Source organism: Megascapheus bottae, chromosome 7 (genome assembly GCF_031878675.1).
Source record: "Megascapheus bottae isolate mThoBot1 chromosome 7, mThoBot2.hap1, whole genome shotgun sequence".
NCBI classification, from domain to species: domain Eukaryota; kingdom Metazoa; phylum Chordata; class Mammalia; order Rodentia; family Geomyidae; genus Megascapheus; species Megascapheus bottae.
The window spans coordinates 10,938,283-10,961,133 of NC_143515.1; the positions used below are offsets into that span (position 1 = coordinate 10,938,283).

General features: G+C 38.1%; 1 protein-coding gene and 1 pseudogene across 2 annotated transcripts in view; one reads left to right on the forward strand and one right to left on the reverse strand.

Annotated features, from left to right (window-relative positions):
* Nucleotides 1–22,851, reverse strand: part of Mgat4a (alpha-1,3-mannosyl-glycoprotein 4-beta-N-acetylglucosaminyltransferase A) — an 86,364-nt gene that overhangs the window by 41,238 nt on the left and 22,275 nt on the right. Inside the window, exons 2-4 of one of the 2 annotated variants that reach the window (XM_090336482.1) lie at nucleotides 7,228–7,368; nucleotides 5,353–5,493; nucleotides 153–286 (exon numbers count right to left, since the gene is read on the reverse strand). In XM_090336482.1, the coding sequence (XP_090192608.1) occupies nucleotides 153–286; nucleotides 5,353–5,493; nucleotides 7,228–7,368 (416 nt within the window). Of the gene's footprint in view, nucleotides 1–152; nucleotides 287–5,352; nucleotides 5,494–7,200; nucleotides 7,369–22,851 lie in introns of both variants that reach the window. The other variant, XM_090336481.1, reaches the window with a different exon arrangement.
* LOC150060311 (serine/arginine-rich splicing factor 7 pseudogene) lies at nucleotides 21,166–22,049 on the forward strand (annotated as a pseudogene).

A 22,851-nucleotide genomic window follows, 5' to 3' on the forward strand; every position in this document is an offset into this window, starting at 1 on the left:
AAAGTTAAAGCAAACATAAGTTACACTGACATTAAAACTATAAGGTGGCATGTACCACCCAAATTTACTTACCACTCTTCAAATGCTTATAAAAGCATGTTTAGACTACAGTTGCAACTCTTATATGTGGTTGAAAAATAACAAATAATTACCTCTCCTATGAAGACTACTATAACACAGTCCAACTTCTCTTCAGGATAGAGATTATCAATAAGAGAATGAAGAGTTTCTATGAGGTAAGATTTAACTTCTCTCTTCACCGTGGGGATTCCCATTACTATTGAAACTGAAACAAAGAAAAGTATACAAAAATATTTTACAAGAATATAAAAACACTACTATGTTCAAAATTCATAGGAAACATCCAATATCATGGCTATGTTATTCTTTACCTTTGGTTTAACATGGTGTGGGAAGAAGGGGCGGTTGGAAGGTGGAGAGAGGGAAGGAGAGTAGTCGGGCAAAAGGGAGAAGAGAAGGTGAAATAAGTGATAAGAGATTAAATTTACACTAAAGAATGACTATGATGTGTAGTTGACCAATTTTTATGGCCAGGAATTTGGCCGAGTGCTTGCCTAGCATGCACTAAGACCTAGGTTCGGTTCCTCAGTACCACATAGTAGAAAAAAGCTGAAAGTGGTTCTGTGGCTCAAGTGGTAGAGTGCTAGCCCTGAGAAAGCCCAAGGACAGTGCTCAGGCCCTGAGTTCAGTCCCCATGACTGGCCAAAAAAAAAAAATGACTTCCGAAAGAAGACTGTGCACTAGTTCCTGGAACTTGTGAAGAATACATGGGTTTACATAGCAAAATGAACCTTTCGGATGTGACTAAGTTAAGCATCTTGAGATGAGAAGGTTATTGTGAACTACCAGTATGTTCAACATAACCACAAGGGGCTTTACAAGAGGAAGGAGAAGGGTCAGACTGACAGATGTGATGCAACAACAAAATCAAAAGGCTTACAGGGAAATATTTGAAAAAGCTATCCTCTGAAAATAACCCCTTGCCTTTCCTAATTTCTACAGGCTACCTACATTCTTTTGTGCCCTTTATTCCTCTTCAAAGCATAGTATTTTCAAATCTCTCTCTGACTGTGACCCTCTTGTGAGACAATATCAACTCCAATAGGTTCCAGATACTTTAGATACTTTAATGTTATGACTTTTGCCCTCCAATACTACTAGACAATAAGCTTCTTGTTTTAAGAAATTGAGCTTGTGCCCCAGGAAAGTAATACACCCGTCTTCACCAGTAAACTGCATTTTCTACTGGTCTCAGATCAAATACATACTCTTCCACAACTCCTTAATTAGGTCAAAGCCCTTTTTATACACCCTCAAAGCATCCTTTATATCACTAAATGTGATTACATAATTACTTGTGTAATTGCATATTTTTCCATTATAAATAACGTTCACAAGACTAGCATTCGACTTTACAAATTAAAGTGCCTGGCACAGGGGAGTAGCTCATGGACTTTGATTTTAGCACCAACCAGGAATTCCATTTTGATTCTTACCTACAAGAGTCTTTCGTCAGCCATCATGCTTGGTACTAAATGGGTCAAGACCTGGGTATTTCTTCAACCCAAGAATTTGTCTTCCAGTATTTGATTTCCCTCCCTTTGCTTTTTTTTTTTTTTTTGACCTATTATGTGTCGAACGGAGTTTCTATGTCCTTCCATTCTTCGAGCACTTCATGTTTTCTGGAGGAACGCTACAGCTTAATCTTTCTGACCACTAAAATGATCTTCTTCTGGATCTATTCTTAATCAGGGTATGAATATGGAAATTTTAAATACAACTACTGAAATGAAAAATTGATTTCTAACCGATCCTTTATAATAGTCATTTTTTTTGGTTTTTGTTCTATCTAAAATATAACTCTTTAGTGTTGTCATCCATGAAACTTATCTTAGATTTCAGAGAACTTCTACTTGTAGAAAAGTGCACTCCTGGGGACTGGGAGTTTGGCCTAGTAGTAAGAGTACTTGCCTAGCATGCATGAAGACCCAGGTTTGATTCCTTGGTACCACATACCCAGAAAAAAAGCCAGAAGTGGTGCTGTGGTTTAAGTGGTAGGGCTCTGGCCTCAAGAAAGCCCAAGGACAGTGCTCAGGCCCTGAGCTCAAGCCCAGGATTAGCAAAATAAACAAACAAACAAACAAACAAATAAATAAATAAATGTACTGCTTGGTTGGGTAGGTGACTAGCTTTTGTTTTCAGCTTTTGTTTTTGTAGTCCTAGAGATAGGACCCAAGGCCTTACCCACGCAAAGCAAGCAAACCATCACAGTGCTACATTCCAGCTATCCTCTACTTATGGCAGTTGCTGTGTCTAGTCTGAGAAGCTACCTCGAAAAATTACGTGGGAGGATTCAATGTGGTGCTGGGTAAGTGGGCTAAATTTTATTCTGGACTTCTCAATTCCGGTCCTTTCCTGAGGTCAGTAACCACTTCGATCTGCCTTTTCTCTGTAGTCTTAGGAAGGCTAAGTGCTGTTACCAAACTGCTGAAGAATAGAATTTTTAGAAAGCAGTAGTCTTCCTCTAATGTAAAAAGCAGACATAATACAAAGTCCCTAGATTGTGAGATTTCATGCAATTCCAGAAGTTATGTGCAAAAAATGTTTTTCTATGTGCATTTTAAAAACATAGCTTGGTAGCCTACAGAGACAGGAAAGAGTTGTGCAGCTTCAAACTATTAAAAACTGAGAATTTAGAGAGAAAACAATTTCAATGCAAATTTACATTTTCCTGCACCCCACATCCCAGCCCCATTCCTGTTGTTTTTTTCTATTTTATAAATATGTTAACAACTGAAAAGTTGGCTGATCCGAATTTTGTTACATTACTATTGATGATAGGGTCATATAAATAAATGAGATAAAAAAGTATCTTCAAAAGAAAAGTCAAATTCACAAAATTATTAAAAGCAGACTATTCTTTAAGAGCCTGCTAAAGGCAATGAAAGTTTGCTAGGGTTTTTATTTTGAGGTTTTCAGTTTGGGCTTTTTGTTTTTCTTTTTTGAGGGCTTTCTGGTAGTTCATTCTTTTGTTTTTTTCAGGGTTGTAAAAGTGATATGATGTTCCCAGATACTTTCCATCTCATTTTCTAGATTTTGGCTCTTTCTGCAGTCTTGGTATATAACCCAGGCGACCCTAGAACTCATAATCCTTCTGCTTTAGTTGCCGAGTGCTGGGATTACAGATGCTTAGAAATATGTGTATGACACTACTCCTACTGAAAGTTTAACATAACTTGAAACTACTACTTTCTCCCCTCCTCACCCCCTTCTACTAAGGTTTGTACTTGAGGCCTCAAGCTTGCTTGTCTTGCTTGCTTACAGCTGGCATTCTATTACTTGAGATATACCTCCAGCCTGGCTTTTTGCTATTAACTAGAGATGTTGGTTCAAAGTCTTTTCTTCCCAGGCTGGTTCTGAATTGCAATCCTTCAGATCAGCCAAGCTTACAGCCACTTGTGCCTAGCAAAAACGTCTGATTTCATTTTGTTTGCTCTTCTTGTTCGGCTGTTATTTAAGTAGTTATACAAAGGGATGTTATTATTAAGTAGTTGTGCAATCCCATAAGTCAGGTTATGAGTGCAATACTTCTTGGTCAATGTCTCCCTTCCCCCCTCCCATCCCCACCACAAGTTACATAGCTCATTTTTACAGTGTCCACACTGACTACAACCACTGCATTTGCTCACCCTTCCTCCCTCACTCCTGTGTCCCCTGCGGATCTTACTGATAAATACTGATGAATATTTCTTACTGACACAGTGGTTGGTAAATAGAGAGGGACAGTATCAGCCTCAAAAAATAATTAACCATGTTCTAAGAAAAATAGCAAGAGTTACCCTACATATTTGTCTTTGTATATCTGGTGCATACAGAATGGAGGGCTTAATAAATATTTCTTCAATCAATTTTTAAAAATGGGTGTGAACATGATTTTTTTTTAAGTTACTGCCTACTTAGAAGGATGGCATGTCTTTTGTTTGGTTGATTGTTTGGGTTTTTTATTTGTTTTTGCCAGTTCTGGTGCTTGAAACTCAGGGCCTGAGCATTGTCCTTGGGTTTTCTCAAGGCTAGAACGCTAACATTTGAGCCACAGCTTTACTTCCGGCTTTTTCTGTGTATGTGGTACCGAAGAATTGAACCTGGGTCTTCGTGCATGCTAAGCAAGCTCTCTACCACTAGGCCACACTCCCAGCCCTGGATAGCATCTTTTAAATGACTAATAGAACAATAATAGAACTAAAACTAGATGCAAAAGCCTATACTTATAGGTTAAATAATATGAGAAAATGTGACCCCCCCCAAAAGAGAGAGGAAACCATTTAAGATTCCTACTGAATCAAAAGCCCAACTAGTCCAGAAGTATAGTTCAATAATAAAGTGTTTGCATAGAATACATGATATCCCTGAGTTTAATCCTGGAACAGCAAGAAGAAGAGGAAAAAAAGTGAAATAAATCAGCTTTTTGAAAGCATTAACACAAAAATGAATGTCAATCTGGGCAAAGTTGTTCAGCCCTGTAACCTCAGCTACCTGAGAAGATAAGGTAGATATAGCTTATACTGTTGCCAGTCTAGGCAACAGTGAGATCTCAGCTTGAAATATAGAGTTGGAAAGATAGGGAAGAAAGAAAAGGAAAAAGGGAGAGAAGGAGAAGAGGAGGGAGGAGGAAATGAGACAGGGAGAGGGAGAAAAAAAAAGATAAAAATAAAAATTACACTTCAATGGCTATAAAGTAATGAGTTATATAGGAGAATTAAGTATCATCTAGGTCTTTGACAATTTAAAAATTACAAAGAAAGAGTGTAAGTTCAAATGTAGGATTAAAATGTAGCAAATGTAATCAACAAATCCTACAAGGAAAATTCAAGAAGCAATAGTGAGACAAGGAGAGAAAAATGCCATAAATTTTTTTTGGTATAGAGGAAATAAAATCCAAGTATCGCATGAAAAGTTAAATAAAAGTGACTACTCCCATACATCTTAAAGAAAAGTAGGGTAAGCATAAGACAAACTTTGATATGATTGTATGAACTACTAATGTTGAAGTAAGATACAAGGTAGAAAATCACCCATGACCCCAATTTTCAAAATGAAGAAGTACAAAGGTTTAGACATTTGTCTATCTAAACTAGGGATTCTTTGATCATATTCTGGTCTATAAGAAGAAATACACAACTCCCTTCCCCACAGAGTTTGGAACGAACCCCAAACTATTGAGCACAGACAAAAAAATTTTCTTCTCTCATCTTCCAGTCATCAAAACTAATAAGACAAGCCATAATTCAGACAAAAGGTACACCATAGTAGGAAATCACAAAATACACATACCTCCTGTTCTTCCATTTCCAATCTGTACAGCAGGATGAAGGCTCTTTTCATTTTGCAATAAATGAGGCAAATGATAATAAATACTTGGCACTTGAAGGGATTTTTTGCTTGTTAACTCTTTTAGTAGCTTTAAGGTATTATCTGAAACACAGAAACAATTAAGCCACAAGCCACAGGAGCTTGTACCTTTACAAGTTGCTGACTTTATTTTTAAGACAGCAGTACTTATGAGAATTTGAACACTATATCTTTTTACGTCTAGCTTCCTTTTATAAAACTTATCTTTTAAATATTCAACAAATATTTATTGTTTTCTATCTTATAGGAATGGTACCATGCATATGAAAATCAAGTCATCAAAATATATAGATATATTACAGAAATGTAATATATGAAGATGTTCATAATAAAATTGAAAGACAGTGGACAGCTCATTGACTAATTATAGAAAATGCTTAATATATTCAGCTATATTATTCAATGGACATTTATAGCTATTAAAATAGTATTTCAAAGAATATTTAATGACAGGAAAATTGTTCACGGTATAATTTCAAGAAAAGAAAAAAATGCAGGGGAAAACAGACTAGAAGGAAACAAAAAATTGTTTAACAGGAAGCACCTGACTCTGGCTCACAGGTGATTTATTATTTATACCATTCCATAATTTTACACAATACTATAATAAAATATTTATCATTGGAATTGGATAGGGAACGGGGGAAAACAAGATGAGAGGTGGGGGATGGGGGAAGGGAAATGGGGACCATGACATGTGAAAGGGTATCAATGTATGGGAAATAAGGCACCATTTATCTGGCAAATATCATGTAACCCTTCTATTAATTACAATAAAAAATATATTTAAAAAAATATATATATATTTATCATCAGGAAGTTAAGTAAAAAAATGTAAAGAGTTCAAAAGTAAGGTAACAGATTTCAAGATTAGAACATTTGGTTTGTCTATTTGTTTAGATCAACATGGTAATCACAAAAGATCACACAATTCTAAAGACAACTGATTAGAAATTTGCCTCACCCTAACAACTAAATAAGAGCACAGAAACAGAGCAAAAATAAGTGGTTCATTTTACTCTGACCAGAAGATCTCAGATAACAAACAGATTAGATATCCTCAAAAGTGTTCACAGCTGGGCGTGGCGGCTCACTCCTATAATCCTAGCTACTCAGGAGGCAGAGATCTGAGGATCGTGGTTCAAAGCTGGCTTGGGCACTAAAGTCCATGAAACTCTTATCTCCAATTAACCACCAGAAAACTGGAAGTGGGCTGTGACTCAAGGGGTAGTGTGGGAGCCTGGAGCTGAAGAGCTCAGGGAAAGTGCCTAGAGTTCAAGTCCCATGACCAGAAAAAAAGAAAATTTCACTATAAAAACAGGTATTTTCCTTATAATTTAGATTAAGAGTACTAACTGTTTTAAATTCTCAAATTCTTGAGAGGAGTTCTAAAATGTATCTACATGTGTATACACATGTGTCTATATATACATCTATATGTATATATATGTCACAGGAATATGCATAAACACTCAAATTTTAGTCTCATTTTGAATTAAGTCTTAAATGATACAAGTTCTTCACCACTGCCAATGAAACTTACACAACTAAAAATTTACCTTGATAGTATTCTCTTAAAATCAGATTTAGCAAATAAAAGTCCCTTTACAACTTACTAGAAAGTTTTACGTGCTCTTCCCCCATCTCACACTCTGAAAAGGATCACAAATGAGAGCTGATACACTGTTCAACTTTGAAATAGCATACTCCAAATCAAATAACCCCTTAAAATGCATAATCATTGTATAACACAAAATATATCATTTGTACCTGAAAACTTATTCAATTCATCCTTACTTCCATTTGTTTCTGCTCCTACACGTCGGAACTGTTGTACAATGGTACTTAACTCAGAGGATCGTTGGGAGATTCTGTGTTCAGCTATTCGAAGACGCTCTTTTAAAGCAAGAAATTCTCGTTGATAAGCAATAAGTTTTTCTATAAAAAGCAAAACCAAAAAAATAAGTTTTAGCATATCTGCTCTCTTTTTGAAGGAGAGAAGAAGGTTGAGACGGGTTCTTACTATGTTGCTCAGGGTGGCTTCAATCCTGCAATCTTCCTATCTCAGTCTCTGGAGTGTTGAAATTACAAGATATGCCATCATGCCCAGCATTTATATTGCCCCACCAAGGGAAACTGATTAAAAAAAAAAAAAAAAAAGGCCAGGCTCGGTGGCTCAGGCCTATATTCCTAGCTACTCAGAAGACTGAAATCTGAGGATCAAGGTTTGAAGCCAGCCCAGGCAGAAAAGTCTGTGAGATTCTTATCTCTAATTAATCACAGAAAAAGCTGGAAGTGATACTGTGGCCCAAGTGGTAGAGTGCTAGCCTTACCTCAATAAGCTGGATGTACAACAACCCTAGTTAAACCACTTATTTTAATAATTTGAGACAATCACAGGTCAAGGAAACCTGTTCTCACCCAGGCCTAGAATTCGAGTCCTACAACTGACAGACAAAAAAAGAAGAAAACCTGTTCCAGGAAATAAAAATGGACTTATAAGGATGAACACAGGCACTGAAATGATAAGTATAAATGCGATTACTAAGACACAAATACACAGTAAGGAAAGGCCCAAGGACAGAACCGGTATTCATATTCATACATCAGCAGTATGAACAGTAGTTGAGGTACTAGGAGTGGGTATTTCCACAACCTCCTTAAGAAAATCCTAAAAATAGTTTTCAAATTGTCTATCAATTTTGTTAGCCTAAGGCTAATACTTTAACATTAAAATTAAACAAATATTAGAAAGGCTGCTTTTTATTTAATATTATAATTTCTATTCGTATAGACGGGAATAGATCTGAATGCTTGGTAACGTTGGCCCTAAACAGTTCACTGAGCACAGTAGCTCATACCTACATCCTGATACTCAGAGGCAGAAATCGAGAAAAATCTCAGTTTGAGGCCAGCATGGGAAAACCCACCTCAACATCAAAAGCTGGACATGGTAGCATGCACATGTCACACTAGCCATGCAGAGAGTACAAACAGGAAGCCAGCAGTCTAAGCCTGCCTAAGGCATACATAAAGATTCCTTGTCAAACAATAGTTAAGCACAATGGCAAATGCCTGTCAACCCAGCTTCATGGTTGTCTGAGACTAGGAAAATCGAGGTTCTAGGCAAGCTGAGGCAGAAAAATTCACAGCATTTAGTTCAACAGAAAGAAGCGGAGTCTGATGGTATATGCCTGTCAGCCCCATGATGACAGAAGTATAAAGTAGGTTCATCATGGTCCAGGCATGTGCCTGTGCAGAAAGTAAAACTCATCTCAAAAATATCAATGAAAAGAAGGACTGTCGGCCTGGCTCAGTGATGGAGCACCTGTCTTGCAAACTCTGCCCTGATTTTAAACCCCACTACTGTTAGAAAAAAAATTTTAATTAACAGATAAAGGGAAAGTGTAGCTTACAGTTGAGTGTCAATTAATAAATGCAGAAGGAATGATGAACACGGGAAAAAATCACCATTTCAATCACCATAAATATAATATAAAATCAAAAATGAATGTTTAAGTGGAATGTCAGTGGCTCACGTCTATAATCCTACACTGGAGGCTGAGATCTGTGGATAGACCTTCAAAGGCAGCTCAGGCAGGAAAATCCATTAGACTCGTATCTCTAATTAACCACCCAAAAGTCAGAAATGGTGCTACAGCTCAAGTGGTAGAGTACTAGCTTTGAACACAAGAGTGGTAGGACCAGCACCAAAAGAAAAAAAAAGTTACATAGCTAGTGTTTTACTAAACCAGTGGTTTATAATCTTAGCAACTCAGAAGTGTGAGATCTGAGAATCTTGGTTTAGAACTTGGCCAGGCAGACAGATCTAAGAGATCTAAGAGACTCTTACCTCCAAATAACCCACTTAAAAGCTCAAGTGGAAGCTTGGTTTTAGTAGTAGAGCACCAACTGTGAGTAGAAGCAACTTCAAGCCCCAGTACCAGTATTTCTTTAAAAATGTCATAACTAGTAAGTACAAGTCTGATGAGGAACAGGGTATTGGCATCAACTCAAAGTATCTCCCCACAAAGTACTCATTTTATGGCGGGACAGATGTTAATTCTATAGTAGACAAACATGGCACCTAAGGTACACATAGCTCAAGCTTGGCATATGGCATTTCTGCTGAAAATACATAATCCGAATCTAATCTTAAGGAAACAGCAGAGATGGGGAGTAATGTATAAAACACATGGCTTGTTCTTTAAACTGTGTGAAGGTCACCAAAGACAAAGGCTAAGGAAATGCCCAAGACTAAGGGGAGTAAACAGAAAATGGACAGCACAATCCTGGAGTGGATCCTAGACCAGAAACAAATGATAGCAAGAAACTATTGGAAAGCCAACAAATATAGGATAAGAATGATCTAAGAGACCTGAATAGACTTTGGAATGTTGGAAACATTCCCTTGGGGAACTTGAGTCACACAGATTCCACTGTGGTCCCAGATGCTATTCTTAATCCAAAATTCATGGCCACAAAAAGTCATTTTCCATCTCCCCCACATCCTTTGTTTCTATTCTACCCTTCTCTGTTCAATGAGTTTATATTAAATTTCCTGAACTTGACAGTTGTACTGTAGTAATGTAAGAGTAATGCTTCTGTTCTTAGGAAATAAACACTACATCATATAAGAGTGAAGAAGTATGCTTCTATAAATTACTCTCAAAGACTTCTGGAGAGAAACAAATATCTATGTGACCAAAAGCTAAAAGTTGATAGTAGGTAAAAATCCTTGTAACTCTTCATTTCCTCAAATTTTTCTCATAAAAATCATTTTTAAGTGAGTAGGAAGATGGGATGGCAAGCACAGGCTGGGTCTTTCTTGGGTGGCAGTAAGAATATGAACATAAATGTCCTCCCTGTCCACATGCATTTTCTTGGTAGTTTTTGAAAACTAGTCTTCCAGAGACTTTCTCGGAGAAAAATATTAAGAACGAAACAAAACCTACAGTACTTTTAGAGAAAGACTTCCACCTGTAATTCCAAACTGTTCTGATTTGAGGGGACCTAAACGTACTTTTGGAAATCAGCCCATGCACTCTTAGTATCTAAGGTCACAGATTTTCTTTCTGTTCCAGAGGCTGTTCGTAGTCTGATATATACAATTATGAAAAGGTTCCAGATAGGTTATTTCTCATGTCTACCACCTCCTTACTTTACCACCTCTTTAGTTTCTGATTCCACCTTTCCATACTAAAAGTCACTCACAACATTGGAGTCACAAAAAATCAAGAAAACCAAGTGTGTATTCTAAAAATTTCTAGAATTTTCTCCACTTATACATTCCATAATTCCACACTTTCTTGAGAAAAGCATTTTCAGTCAAACATCAGTATCATACACAAAAAAGTTCCTCCAATTACTGATAATTTTTAGTAACTCCCTATTTTCAATAGTAGTAAGAAATCCCTTATACTTGCTTTACTTTCAATTATTTGTTTTTATGGGGGAACATGGTAGGAAACTGATGGACTCTTACCAGGAAGTACCTGGTTTTGTTTAGTTTTGTTACCATAGACAAAATGTTTTTAATTCTAAAAAATTATATATCCAGATTAGACAAAAGAAGTACAAATCATCTTTTTGTGAATCTAAGGTTCTATATATATAAAACAACACACCAGGTGTGGTGGTATATGTCTGTAATCCAAACTAATTGGGAGGCTTACTTTACATTGATTGTGGCTGGAAAGTGGGCCCCAGTCAAAAACCTAAGTAAGACCCTACTAAAAATTAACTGAAAGTAAAAAAAAAAAAAAAAAAAAAAAAAAAAAGAGCTGGAGATGTAGCTCACGTGCCAGACAATCTACTTAGGAAATGCAAGCCCAGTATTGTAAAAGAAAAAAATCCAAAATAATGGGTTGGAGACATGACTCAAATGGTAGTGTATGCTTGGTAAGAGCAAGGCCCTAACCGAAATTCAAGCCTCTGTGCCAAAAAAAAAAAATCCAAAACAGGAATTGTGGATAGTTTATCCTCTTTGACAAAAATGACAATTTCAACACTTTAATAAATGAGAAGCTCAAGTAGTAGAGTACCTGCCTAGCAAGCATGAGGCCTTGAGCGCAAATCTTAATACTATCAAAAAATCAATGAGGGCTGGGAGTTTGGCCGAGCAGTAGAATGCTTGCCTAGCATGCACAAAGACCTGGGTTTGGTTCCTCGGTATCACATACATGGAAAAAATGCCAGAAGTGGTGCTGGGGCTCAAGTGGTAGAGAAAGCCCAAGGACAGTGCTCAGGCCCAAAGATCAAGCCCTGGACTGGGGAAAAAAAATTAATGAGACTTTGGCTTCAGTAATTTAACATATCAATAATGCAGATGATTAATAATTAATATAAGCACAAAGATGACCTAATGAATGCTATAGAAAATCTGATTTTTCAAATAATAACTGGCAAGATATGGGGGATACCACTGATTCCAATGACTGAACATTAAAACTACCCCAAAATAAAACCATTTTTAATTTTCTTTTGTGGTACTAGATATGGCCTTGCACTTTGCTAAGCAAGTGCTCAACCATTAATTTCTCCATTTTTAAAAATGCAAACCTTAATAAATAGTAAAATTCTAGCTCAAAAGTATGTTGGCATATCATCTGTTCTTTAGTACTACAATAAACTACTTCATATAAAGAAATAATTTTCTTAAAAGATATGAATGGAGCCAGGCACAAGTGGCTCACATCTCTAATCCTTGTTACTTAAGAGGCTGAGATCTGGAGGATCTTGTTTTGAAGCCAGCCCAAGCAGACTATGTACAATTAACCCGCTTAAACCAGAGGTGTGGCTCAAGTGCAAAGCTGTGAATTCTAGCCCCTGCACAAGAAAGGGGGAGGGAGGAAAGGAAGGCAGGCTCAAAAGAAGGAGAGAAGGAAGGAAGAGGGAAGAAGGACTCTTCACAGTAGTGAAAATTCTAAAATTTAACAAGTTTTATGTTTTAAGAAGTCACTACCTTCAAAAGCGCTTTTGGTGGGGATGAGGGAGAAAAACTGGGAAAGATCAAGGAAAGGAGTGACGATGTCCAAAAAGAAATGGCTCTTTACCTGACATATAACTATAACCCCTCTATGTATCACCTTCATAATAACAATTTTTAAAGTTTGGGGGGGAAAGTGGTTTTAAAACCTCAGGAACAGTGCACAGGCCCTGAGTTCAAGTCCCAGGACAAAAAAGGGGGACGGGGATGCTTCATTTGTTTAATATCACATTCATGATTTTTACAATCAATTGATGACAAAAAAAGGGGTCTGGGTGAGATCACAGGGAATTTCCCATTTACAAACCTCTAAAATACAAAAATAAAACAAAAAAAAAACGAGAAGAATAAGTCACAGGGAGGTTTGAGGACTGATGTCTAGAAAAGGCAATGACACAGTGAGCTGGAATCTGAACAAGATAGGTCAAAAAACAGAATTATATGAATAGACAATTCTAACAGAGCCAAAATTTAAAACAAACAAGAGCAGACATCTCAGTTTCCTAAATTCTCTCCTACACAGGAACCACTTGGGCTTGTAAAAACAGCCCTGTGGAGTCTACCTCCAGAGGTATAGATTCTATGGGTGTGAGGTATTCCAGGGTGAGGTTGATGTTACTTGGACCACCCACTGAGAAGGGGGGGGCTAATATTGTCACCAGGGGCTAGACTCAAGCAACCTGGAAATAAGCGTTCTTCTCTCTTAGCTCCTTCTATAATTTTCAAGATCTTATTTGGGACAGTGAAGGGTTTCAATACATCCAGTGGATGTATTGAAGTTGTATGGAATTATCCCGGTCATTCCCTGTTTCCCACTAAAATCCATCACATAAGCAAGGACTCTGAAAAGGCCTTTCTGAGCTCAAAAATGAAAATGGGCCTCACAGTTATACAGAGCCATATACTTTACTCAAGTTACAGTAAGACCATAATTCATCATTTCCCCTCTAATAACTTCACTATACTTACAAAGCAGGATTTCAACCAGTGAATGTATGATTGGAACGCTTCTGGAACACAACCACTATTGCTCTAAGTTGTCCCTAACGTAACATAATCATTAACAGTGTAATTAAGAACAAACTTCTAGGCATAGGTTTAATAAGTTAAAAATCTATCTAGTGACCTTGTAAAGCACACCTTAGGACAAACAAATGATGCTGCCTATACCTATGAGACACTTCCTTAGAAATATATTCTCAACCTAAATGAAGGTAGTCATTTCCCTTGATTTCCTTTGGGGAAAGGAAAATCTCCTTTTAGTAATTTCATCACACAGCCATAATTCTATTATCATAGTGAAATGAGGGGAAAAAATAAGTTGTGTAGCAGAGGATAACATTCACTTGAATATATTTAGATATGTTTGTTTTTGTGGGTCATGGGGCTTGAACTTGGCCTAGATGCTATCCCTGAGCTCTTCAGCTCAGGGCTGAAGAGCCAACCCCCACTTCCTTTCTCCTAGAGATTAGCTGGAGATGAGTCTCTGGTCCTTTTGTGCCCAGGCTGGCTTTGAAATTTGATCCTCAGATCTCAGCCAAATGGATCAAAGACCTTGAGGTAAAAGCCGACACACTGAAAACTTTACAAGAAGAAATAGGAGATACACTAGGCCTCCTTGGCACAGGTCAAAACTTTCTTAATAAGGACCAAGAATTACAACAAATCAGAGAAAGTCTGGATAAGTGGGACTGCATTAAACTGCAGAGCTTTTGTATGGCAAAGGACATAGCTAGTAAATTAATTAGGAAGCCTACAGAATGGGAGAAGATCTTCACCAACCAAACAACGGACAAAGGCCTCATATCTAAAATATAACAACAACTTAAAAAAATTGAATCACTCCAAAACTAATCCCCAAAGAAGCAACCATCCCATTAAAAGATGGGCCAAAGACTTAAAGAGAGTCTTCTCTGAAGAAGAAACAAAAATGGCCTATAGACACATGAAGAAATGCTCGACATCTCTGGCCATAAAAGAAATGCAAATCAAAACAACTCTAAGATTCCACCTCACTCCAGTTAGAATGGCCAGGATCAAGAAAACTAATAACAACGGATGCTGGAGGGGATGTGGCCAGGAAGGATTACTACTACACGGTTGGTGGGAGTGCAACCTTCTTCAACCACTATGGAAAGCAGTATGGCAGTTGCTCAAAAGATTAAACATAGAGCTCCCCTATGACCCAGCAATTCCATTACTAGGCATTTACCCAATCGTCCAGAAACAAGGACATACTAAATCCACTAGCACAACGATGTTCATTGCAGCACTATTTACCATAGCAAATATATGGAACCAATCCCTCTCAGTTGATGAGTGGATCAACAAGATGTGGTATTTGTACACAGTGGAATTATATGTGCTGTCAGAAAGAATGACATCGCCCCATTTGTTAGGAAATGGAAAGACAGAAAAAACCATATTAAGTGAAGTAAGCCAGACTCAAAGGAACATAGGCTCAATGGTTTCCCTCATTTGTCATAATCAGTAGAAACCTTGAGCTCTCATAGCAGAGATTTGCAATAGAGCAAAACCTAGATACATGAGGCCATATAATATGACGCTAAATGAAAGGACCTCTAGGATATAGAAACAAAAGCCATATAATGAGTGATTGTTGTCCTTAATGTACTATGTTATCTCTCATCTCTTTTGCTGTCCCTTGGTTATCTCATATTGCTACAGTATCTCACTTTGTTATCTGATATATTGAATATATTTGTATTTGGTTATTTGAAATTGGATAGGGAAGGGGGGAAAAAAAGATGAGTGGTGGGGGTGGGGGAGAGGGAAATGGGGACCAAGACATGAGAAAGGGTATCAATGTATATGAATTAATGCACCTTCTATCTGGCGAATATAATATAACCCTTCTATTAATCACAATAAAAAATATATGGGGAAAAAAAGTCTCCGGTCCTTTTGTGCCCAGGCTGGCTTTGAACTTTGATCCTCAGATCTCAGCCTCCTGAGTAGCTAGGATTACAGGTGTGAGTCACCACTCCCAGCTTAGATACTTTTTAAAATATTTATTTTTAAAGATGATTTTACTCAATCTTTTTTTTCCTGTTTTGTTTTGTTGATAGTGGGACTTGATCAGCTGGGCGCTGTCTCCGTGATTTTCAGCTCAAGGTTACTCGAGCCACAATATCACTTCCAATACTCAATCTTATGTTGTGAAATGCAACAGCCATAAGAAATTTGACTAAAAAATTATCAAATGGTTATAAAAATGGTTTTTCCTTTAGTCCTTAAAACTTTTTGGCTAGCAATGTTCCGTAAAACTGGTTTCATTCTCGAAGAAAAATTTAAAACATTAGGTATTCTAAAAGATAATGCTGTCTCTTTTTATGAATAATTCTTAACTCTGAGCATTTCATTTCACAGTAGAACCATATTTATCTAAAAAAGCAGAACACTGATAATTAACCAGGCCTACACTATGGAATGGCTCTACCAATCTACAAGATGTTCTCTTGTCTTTCTCTATTTTGAGCTCCTTGTTTCTTCTATTATTTTACTCCTCTTCCTTCCATTTGCCCATATTCCTGTTGTTTCTTAACTTCTATCTTTCCCTTGTAATATTCTTCCGTAAAATCCTTTTCAAATCACCCATCCTATTTCTTCTCTGAACTTTCCATTTTATCTACAAAACTTCATTTCTCTCACCTTTTTTTTTGCTTGATCTACTTATCTCTAAATACTTGTACAAAGGGGTTTCAATTCAACATTACAGTTTACAAAGTATCTTGATAATGTCACCCTCCCATCATTCTCCTCCCTGTCCCAAATCCACTTATCCCAAGTTTCTTGATTCCATATTTCCACATACATATACTGAACATTAGGATGTGTTCACCATACCTTCCTCTCTTCATTTGTGTCTCCCTCCCTTTAACTCTACCTTTACTCCCAACAAAGCGTATTTTAGCTTCCTTCACCTCTTTTTTTTTTCCTATTATTCCTGCTCTATACCCCAAGTCCCATCTACCTCACAATGTCTCAAAGTCCAATCTACTGTTGTGTGTGTGTGTGTGTGTGTGTGTGTGTGTGTGTGTGTGTGTGTGTGTGTTTGGTTTGGGTTTTGAGACAAGGTCTTACTGTATAGAGTAGATTGGCCTAGGTCACTCTCTAGGTAAGCTTCCTGTGCCTTTACTTAGGACTTTTTTTCTCCAATTCGTTTTGTATGGAGATTGAATCCAAAATTTTGAGCATACTAAGCAAGCACTCTACCATTGAGCTACATCCCTAGCTTCAAACTAAAAGATTTAAATAGCCCATCTGCCCCATCTGCTAGATTAAAATTACCGTAGCTATCATATCCAACACCAACGAGTGCTTCTAAGCAGAAGGACTCTCACTTTAACTATGGGAATTCATAAAAGGGATCTGGTAAACCCAAAGATGCTCAGATCAAGAACAAAAACCAAATGGGGCTCTGACTGAGACAACAGTGAGAATAGTGAGCTGACAGAGCTTTGGCCTCCCTTTGTCCAAGTGTTCACCTGCAAGAATCTAGCACAGACCTGTAAGGGTACAGATTGGTAGGAGTTTACCTTTCCTTCCTACCTTATCCTACTCCTTTTTAACCTTCAAGCCCAGGCTATGCATCCAAATTTACCTATTCCGTTTCTATTCTTAAACCTATTTTGTTTCAGATCTTTTTAGTTTTGTAGTTTTTTGGTAGAACTTCGTTTTCAGCTCAGGGTATGGTTCTTGCTAGGCCTGAATTCTACTCCTCTAGCCACACCTCCATCCCCTTTTGCACTGGTTATTTTGATATGTGCTCCTGCTTTTTATCTGGTATGGCCTTGAGAAAAGGTCAATTGTCCTATTTTACATATTCCACTTCAAGACAAATACCTCACCAGGCCCATCTTCTGGGGTTAAAATGGCACATCAAACATTTTTGGGGGGAGGGGAGCTGTGCTGACCTGGAACTGTGATCTTCCCATCTCACCCTGAGTAGTTAGGATTCTAGGTGTAGGCTACTACCCCTGGTTTAAAATTTTTTTCTAAGGACTAATATTCCATGACTTCTAATCTTTCTAAAGTCTTCTATAGAAGAGTTATGTTTACAGTTACCATCAGAATTTAATAAATCTAAGGTGCTACAATAGTCTCTAAAGTAATACAGTGGTCCTTGCCCATCTGTATGCACAACCTGGCATAAGCCCTACTCCCCATCCCAGCCCCACTCCACTCTACCCTGCTCTGAGTACAAGCTGCAACTGTCACCTGCTCCTAATGAACTAACAATGGCAAATGTAATGGGTATCATTTCTGGGATATTATGTGTGGGACTCTGCCTTGCACTCTCTCTCTAGAGACCTTCTACCCCCATTTTCCCAAAACCCTGCATTTGAAGAAGTAAGCAAGCAGACTAGAAGATCTATAACAAAAAGGTCAGAACTACTTCTAGCCAACAGCCAGTAAGAACTGGTGCTCTGAGTCACACAGCCACAAAGAAATGAATTCAGTCAACAATCTGAATGAACTTGAATAGTCTTTATTAATCAAGTCTTAAGACAGTAATTTGGCAGCTGACACCTTCAGCCTAGCTTTCTGAGACCCTAGAGCTTTCAGATCAACAAGGAGTCAGGCCCACAAAAACCATGAGATCATAAGAACATGCCATTTTTAGCCACTAGACTTATGGTGATTTGTAAGCATCCATAGATAATGAATGCACATATATTATGGGATCTCAATGATCCTCTTTTTCCCTATCTCTTAAAGCTTTTTACAATCTCTTTGTACTAAAAATTATAACTACTCATCCATTATTCCTGACCATGCTTCTGAAAGAAAATGAAAATGGAGCAATGTCAAACACTGGGAAAGATGATGCCCAGCTGCCAGGTGCTGACAGGAGGATACTCAGGAGGCAGGGACCTAGAGGATCACAATATTAAGTCAGCTCAGGGAGAAAAGTCAGCAAGACTCCATTTCCAACTAACCAGCAAAAATTCTAGACTGGAGGCATGGCTCAAGTGGTAGAATACCAGCCATATGCAAGAAAGCTAAGCAAGAACAGAGGCCTTGATTTAAGCTCTAGTACTGAAACACATACACATATACTTGTGCATGCATGCACACACACACATGAAAAGGAAGATGCACAGTGACTTTAACTGCTATTACATCATTTAGAATCTTAGTTTTCTCCTATTGTTCAAACTATTATATCACTTTCAGGATGGCAAACAAGTTTGAAGAAACTAATCTTGCAAACCTTTTTGTAACCTCTGCTGAAAGCAATTGAGGATTTAGGATTGCTTTTTCTTTTTTTTTTTGGCCAGTCCTGGGGCTTGAAATCGGGGGGCCTGGGCACTGTCCTTGAATATTTTTTGCTCAAGGCTAGCTCTGCTACTGAGCCACAGGTCCACATCCAGCTTTTTCAGGAATCAAACCCAGGGCATCGTGCATGCTAGCCAGCACTCTAGCAGTAGAACACTCTTGGCCCTAGAGTTGTTTTTTCTTCCCTTTTTTGTTTTGTTTTGTTTTACACTCATTGTGGCAAGAAGAAAACTGACAAGGGAAAATATTTCACATCTTTTTGTTTGAATCCAGCCTTGTACTTGCTAGTCAAGCATTTTTGTACCTACATCTAGCCGTTTTTGCTAATTCATTTTCAGATAGGGTCTCATATTTTTCTGCCCTTAGGTCACAAACACCCTATTCATCTCCCATGCACCACCATGCCCAGAGTCTTAATATATTCTGAATAAAAAAACACTACTTTCAACATAGGCTCCATGGTTTCCCTCATTTGTAATAATTAGTATGAGTCGAAGATTTTCCTAGCAGAGGAGTGCAATAGCCCAAAAGCTATGTGCATATGGTCATATAGGAAGAGGCCATATAGGAAGCAAAATGATCTCCAAGATAGGAAAACAAGAGATTTACTTATTCTTTGATTGTTGTTTTTAATATTCTATGTGAAAATATTGCTTTACTCTTTTTTTCTCTTTTTCTTTCCCTTATGGTTCATCCTCTGTTGTTGCTGTATCCGTGTGTGGCACCTGGTACATTGTATATACATTTATTTTGTGTATTTGAATCAGGGAAGGTAAAGGGAAAAACATGATGATAAGACACAGGACAAAGGATGAACCAGTACAACCGTGATAATCACAAGACAATATGTTGGAAATGAACTCTACAACTTAGGAGAGGGTTAGGGGCGAGAAAGTGGGAGAAAAACATGTGAAGGGGTAACAATGTTCAAGAAGTAATGGACTCACTACTTTACAAATGTATCTGTAACCCTTCTATATATCACCCTGTAATAAAATAAAACTAATAAAAAAGAAAAACACTAATCTCTCATTCACTGAAGGATTCCATTCATATAACATTTCCTAAATGAAAAAACCACAGTCATGGCCACAGGTATGACAAAGGAGACCTCTGTAATGTTGCAGTTGCTCTGTAATAGTGGTTAAAGTGATCTACACATGAGACGAGTTCTTATAGCAGTATTTATCCATAATACCAACACCTATTTCCTGATTCTGACAATCTGCAGTATATAGACATGACTTAGGAAATGAAAGCCAGGGGAAATCAGATGAGGATTGCACTGTTTCTCACTAGTATCCTGCTAAACTTATTTCAAAATAGTCTTTTAAAAGCCAAACAAGCTCTAATCCCAGCTATTCAGGAGGCCATGACCCTGGATCCTTATAACAAACTTGTAATAGTATTCTGCTTGTTGTGTTTTTCTTTGTTGTTTATTTGCCAGTCCTGGGGCTTGAACTCAGGGCCTGGGCACTGCCCTTCAACTTTCTCAAAGCTCTGCCAGTTGAGCTACAGCACCACTTCTGGCTTTTTCTATGTATGTGGTACCAAGGTACTGAACCCAGGGCTTCATGCATGCTAGGCAAGCACTCTACCACACTAGGGCCAAATTCCTGGCCCTAGTATTCTTGTATTCTTTTATGTATTAAACATCTGTGCAACAAGATTTCCCTGATAAGTTCATAAGTATACAAATATTGAAGGCTGGTGTGCATACGAAAGTGTTTAGAAGAGATGAAATAAAAACTACTTCACTAGGCCAAGAGTTTGGCCTAGTGGTAGAGTGCTTGCCTAACATGCACAAAGACCTGGGTTCGATTCCTTGGTACCACATACATAGAAAAAAGCTGGAAGTGGTGCTGAGGCTCAAGTGGTAGAGCTCTAGCCTTGAGAAAGTCCAAGGACAGTGCTCAGGCCCTGAGCTCAAGTCCAGGACTGGCAAAAAAAAAAAACTACTTCACTGATTATTCTATTCTATTTTCACAGTTACAGCACGAAGAAAGCCCATTCTCTTTCCAATATAATTTTGAAATGCCAGTTTTCAAAATTATGTCTGTATGTGTGTATGTATGTGTGTGTGCGCACACACTCACATGTGCTCATGGATTTCATTTGTGCAAGGTTAGTGCTGTACCACTTGAGTCACGGGTCTACGTCTGACTTTTGTAATTCATTGGAGATGCTGGCTTCAAACAACAATCCTCATCTCAGCCACCTGAGTAGCTAGGATTACAGGTACGAGCCTGTGGTACCCAGCTCGAAAGTTATGTGTCATGACGATGCTAGTGCAGAACTAGAAGCAATGGAAAGCTAGAATATATTGAAGATACACACTAAAATTAAAGGAGGATGCGTTCCAGGCTCATGTACAACAGTTAATGAACAATTTGTTCTAGTCAAAAAGACATCGTCAAGTGTCCCCGGGACCGTTGGCGAGAGACGGTGAGCAGCGACTTCCGTAACTTCTCGAGTCCCAGGCACTGCGACCGATGGAGTCAAGCACGCGGGGCTGGTCAGCATGTCGCGTTATGGGTGCTATGGAGGAGAAACCAAGGTGTATGTTGGTAACCTGGGAACTGGTGCTGGCAAAGGAGAGTTAGAAAGGGCTTTCAGTTACTATGGCCCCTTACGAACTGTGTGGATTGCCAGAAATCCTCCAGGATTTGCCTTTGTGGAATTTGAAGATCCTAGAGATGCAGAAGATGCAGTACGTGGACTGGATGGAAAGGTGATTTGTGGTTCTCGAGTGAGGGTAGAACTATCAACAGGCATGCCTCGGAGATCTCGATTTGGTAGACCACCTGCCCGACATCCCTTTGATCCCAATGATAGGTGCTATGAGTGTGGAGAAAAAGGACATTATGCTTATGATTGTCATCGCTATAGCCGGCGGAGGAGAAGCAGGTCACGGTCTAGATCACATTCTCCATCCAGAGGAAGGAGATATTCTCGCTCTCGCAGCAGGAGCAGGGGATGGAGGTCAAGATCAGCATCTCCTCGGCGATCAAGATCTGTGTCTCTTCGTAGATCGAGATCAGCTTCCCTCAGAAGATCTAGGTCTGGTTCTATAAAAGGATCAAGATCCCGGTCAAGGTCAAGATCAAGATCCAGGTCTCTTTCACGACCAAGAAGCAGCCAATCAAAGTCCCGATTGCCATCTCCAAAAGAAGTCATTCTCCATCAGGAAGTCCACGCAAAAGTGCAAGTCCTGAAAGAATGGACTGAAGTTCTCAAGTTCACCCTTTAGCGAAAGCTCTTTTGTTTACATTATTATAAGGGATTTGTGATGTCTGTAAAGTATAATCTAGGAAAGATCTTTCAACCATCTAATCAGAATGGATCTGGATTATTACTCTGTAATAAATTCACAGTAGTAAAGTATGTTTTTTTGTTGAATGTATTAACATCTTATGGTCTGAAAATGTGGGTTTTTATTTGGCACATTTAAATAAAACGTTTCTAACTAGATTTTGATTTGTGTTCAATATTAATTTGGTAAACATCAAGTATCAGACTTGATAATTGTTAATTATATTTCTACAGACTTACAAAGTTAAGTGGTGTTTAAGTCTTGAGCAACATTACCTATTTATACAATAGCGCTTGGTAAGGACCTTAAGGGACTTTGAAAATCCCATTTTACCCTATACATTTGGTAAAATGATCTTGAGTCCCCTGTAATGATAGCATGAACACATCATAACATCCCTAGGTTGATTTTAAAGTTGGTGTTGAGATACTGTACAACCAATGATGTCAAATCTGTCAGGCCAGAGGGACCACTGATTTACTTATAAATGAGCTTAACAGGAACTAATCAAAAGTTTCTAAAGTAAATGTGTGGTTTAAGGTGTAGGGAGAAAATTATTTCTGGAGGCTGTTCAGTAGTTAATTGGAACTTTCAGGCAATTAGGTAAGATGATTTCTACTCAATGTTCTTTTGTTTCATTGCTTTCAAACATTAGCCGATTTTATACCAAAAAATGCATGCTTGCCGCAGAATTGTCTGAGGTTTAGAACAAACTTTGTAAACTAGCTTTGCAAAATTTTCAAGCCCAAATATTCCTTATGTTTCTCTGAAATGGACTGCCTTATTTTGTGCAAAGACCTGTTATTATCCAAGCTAT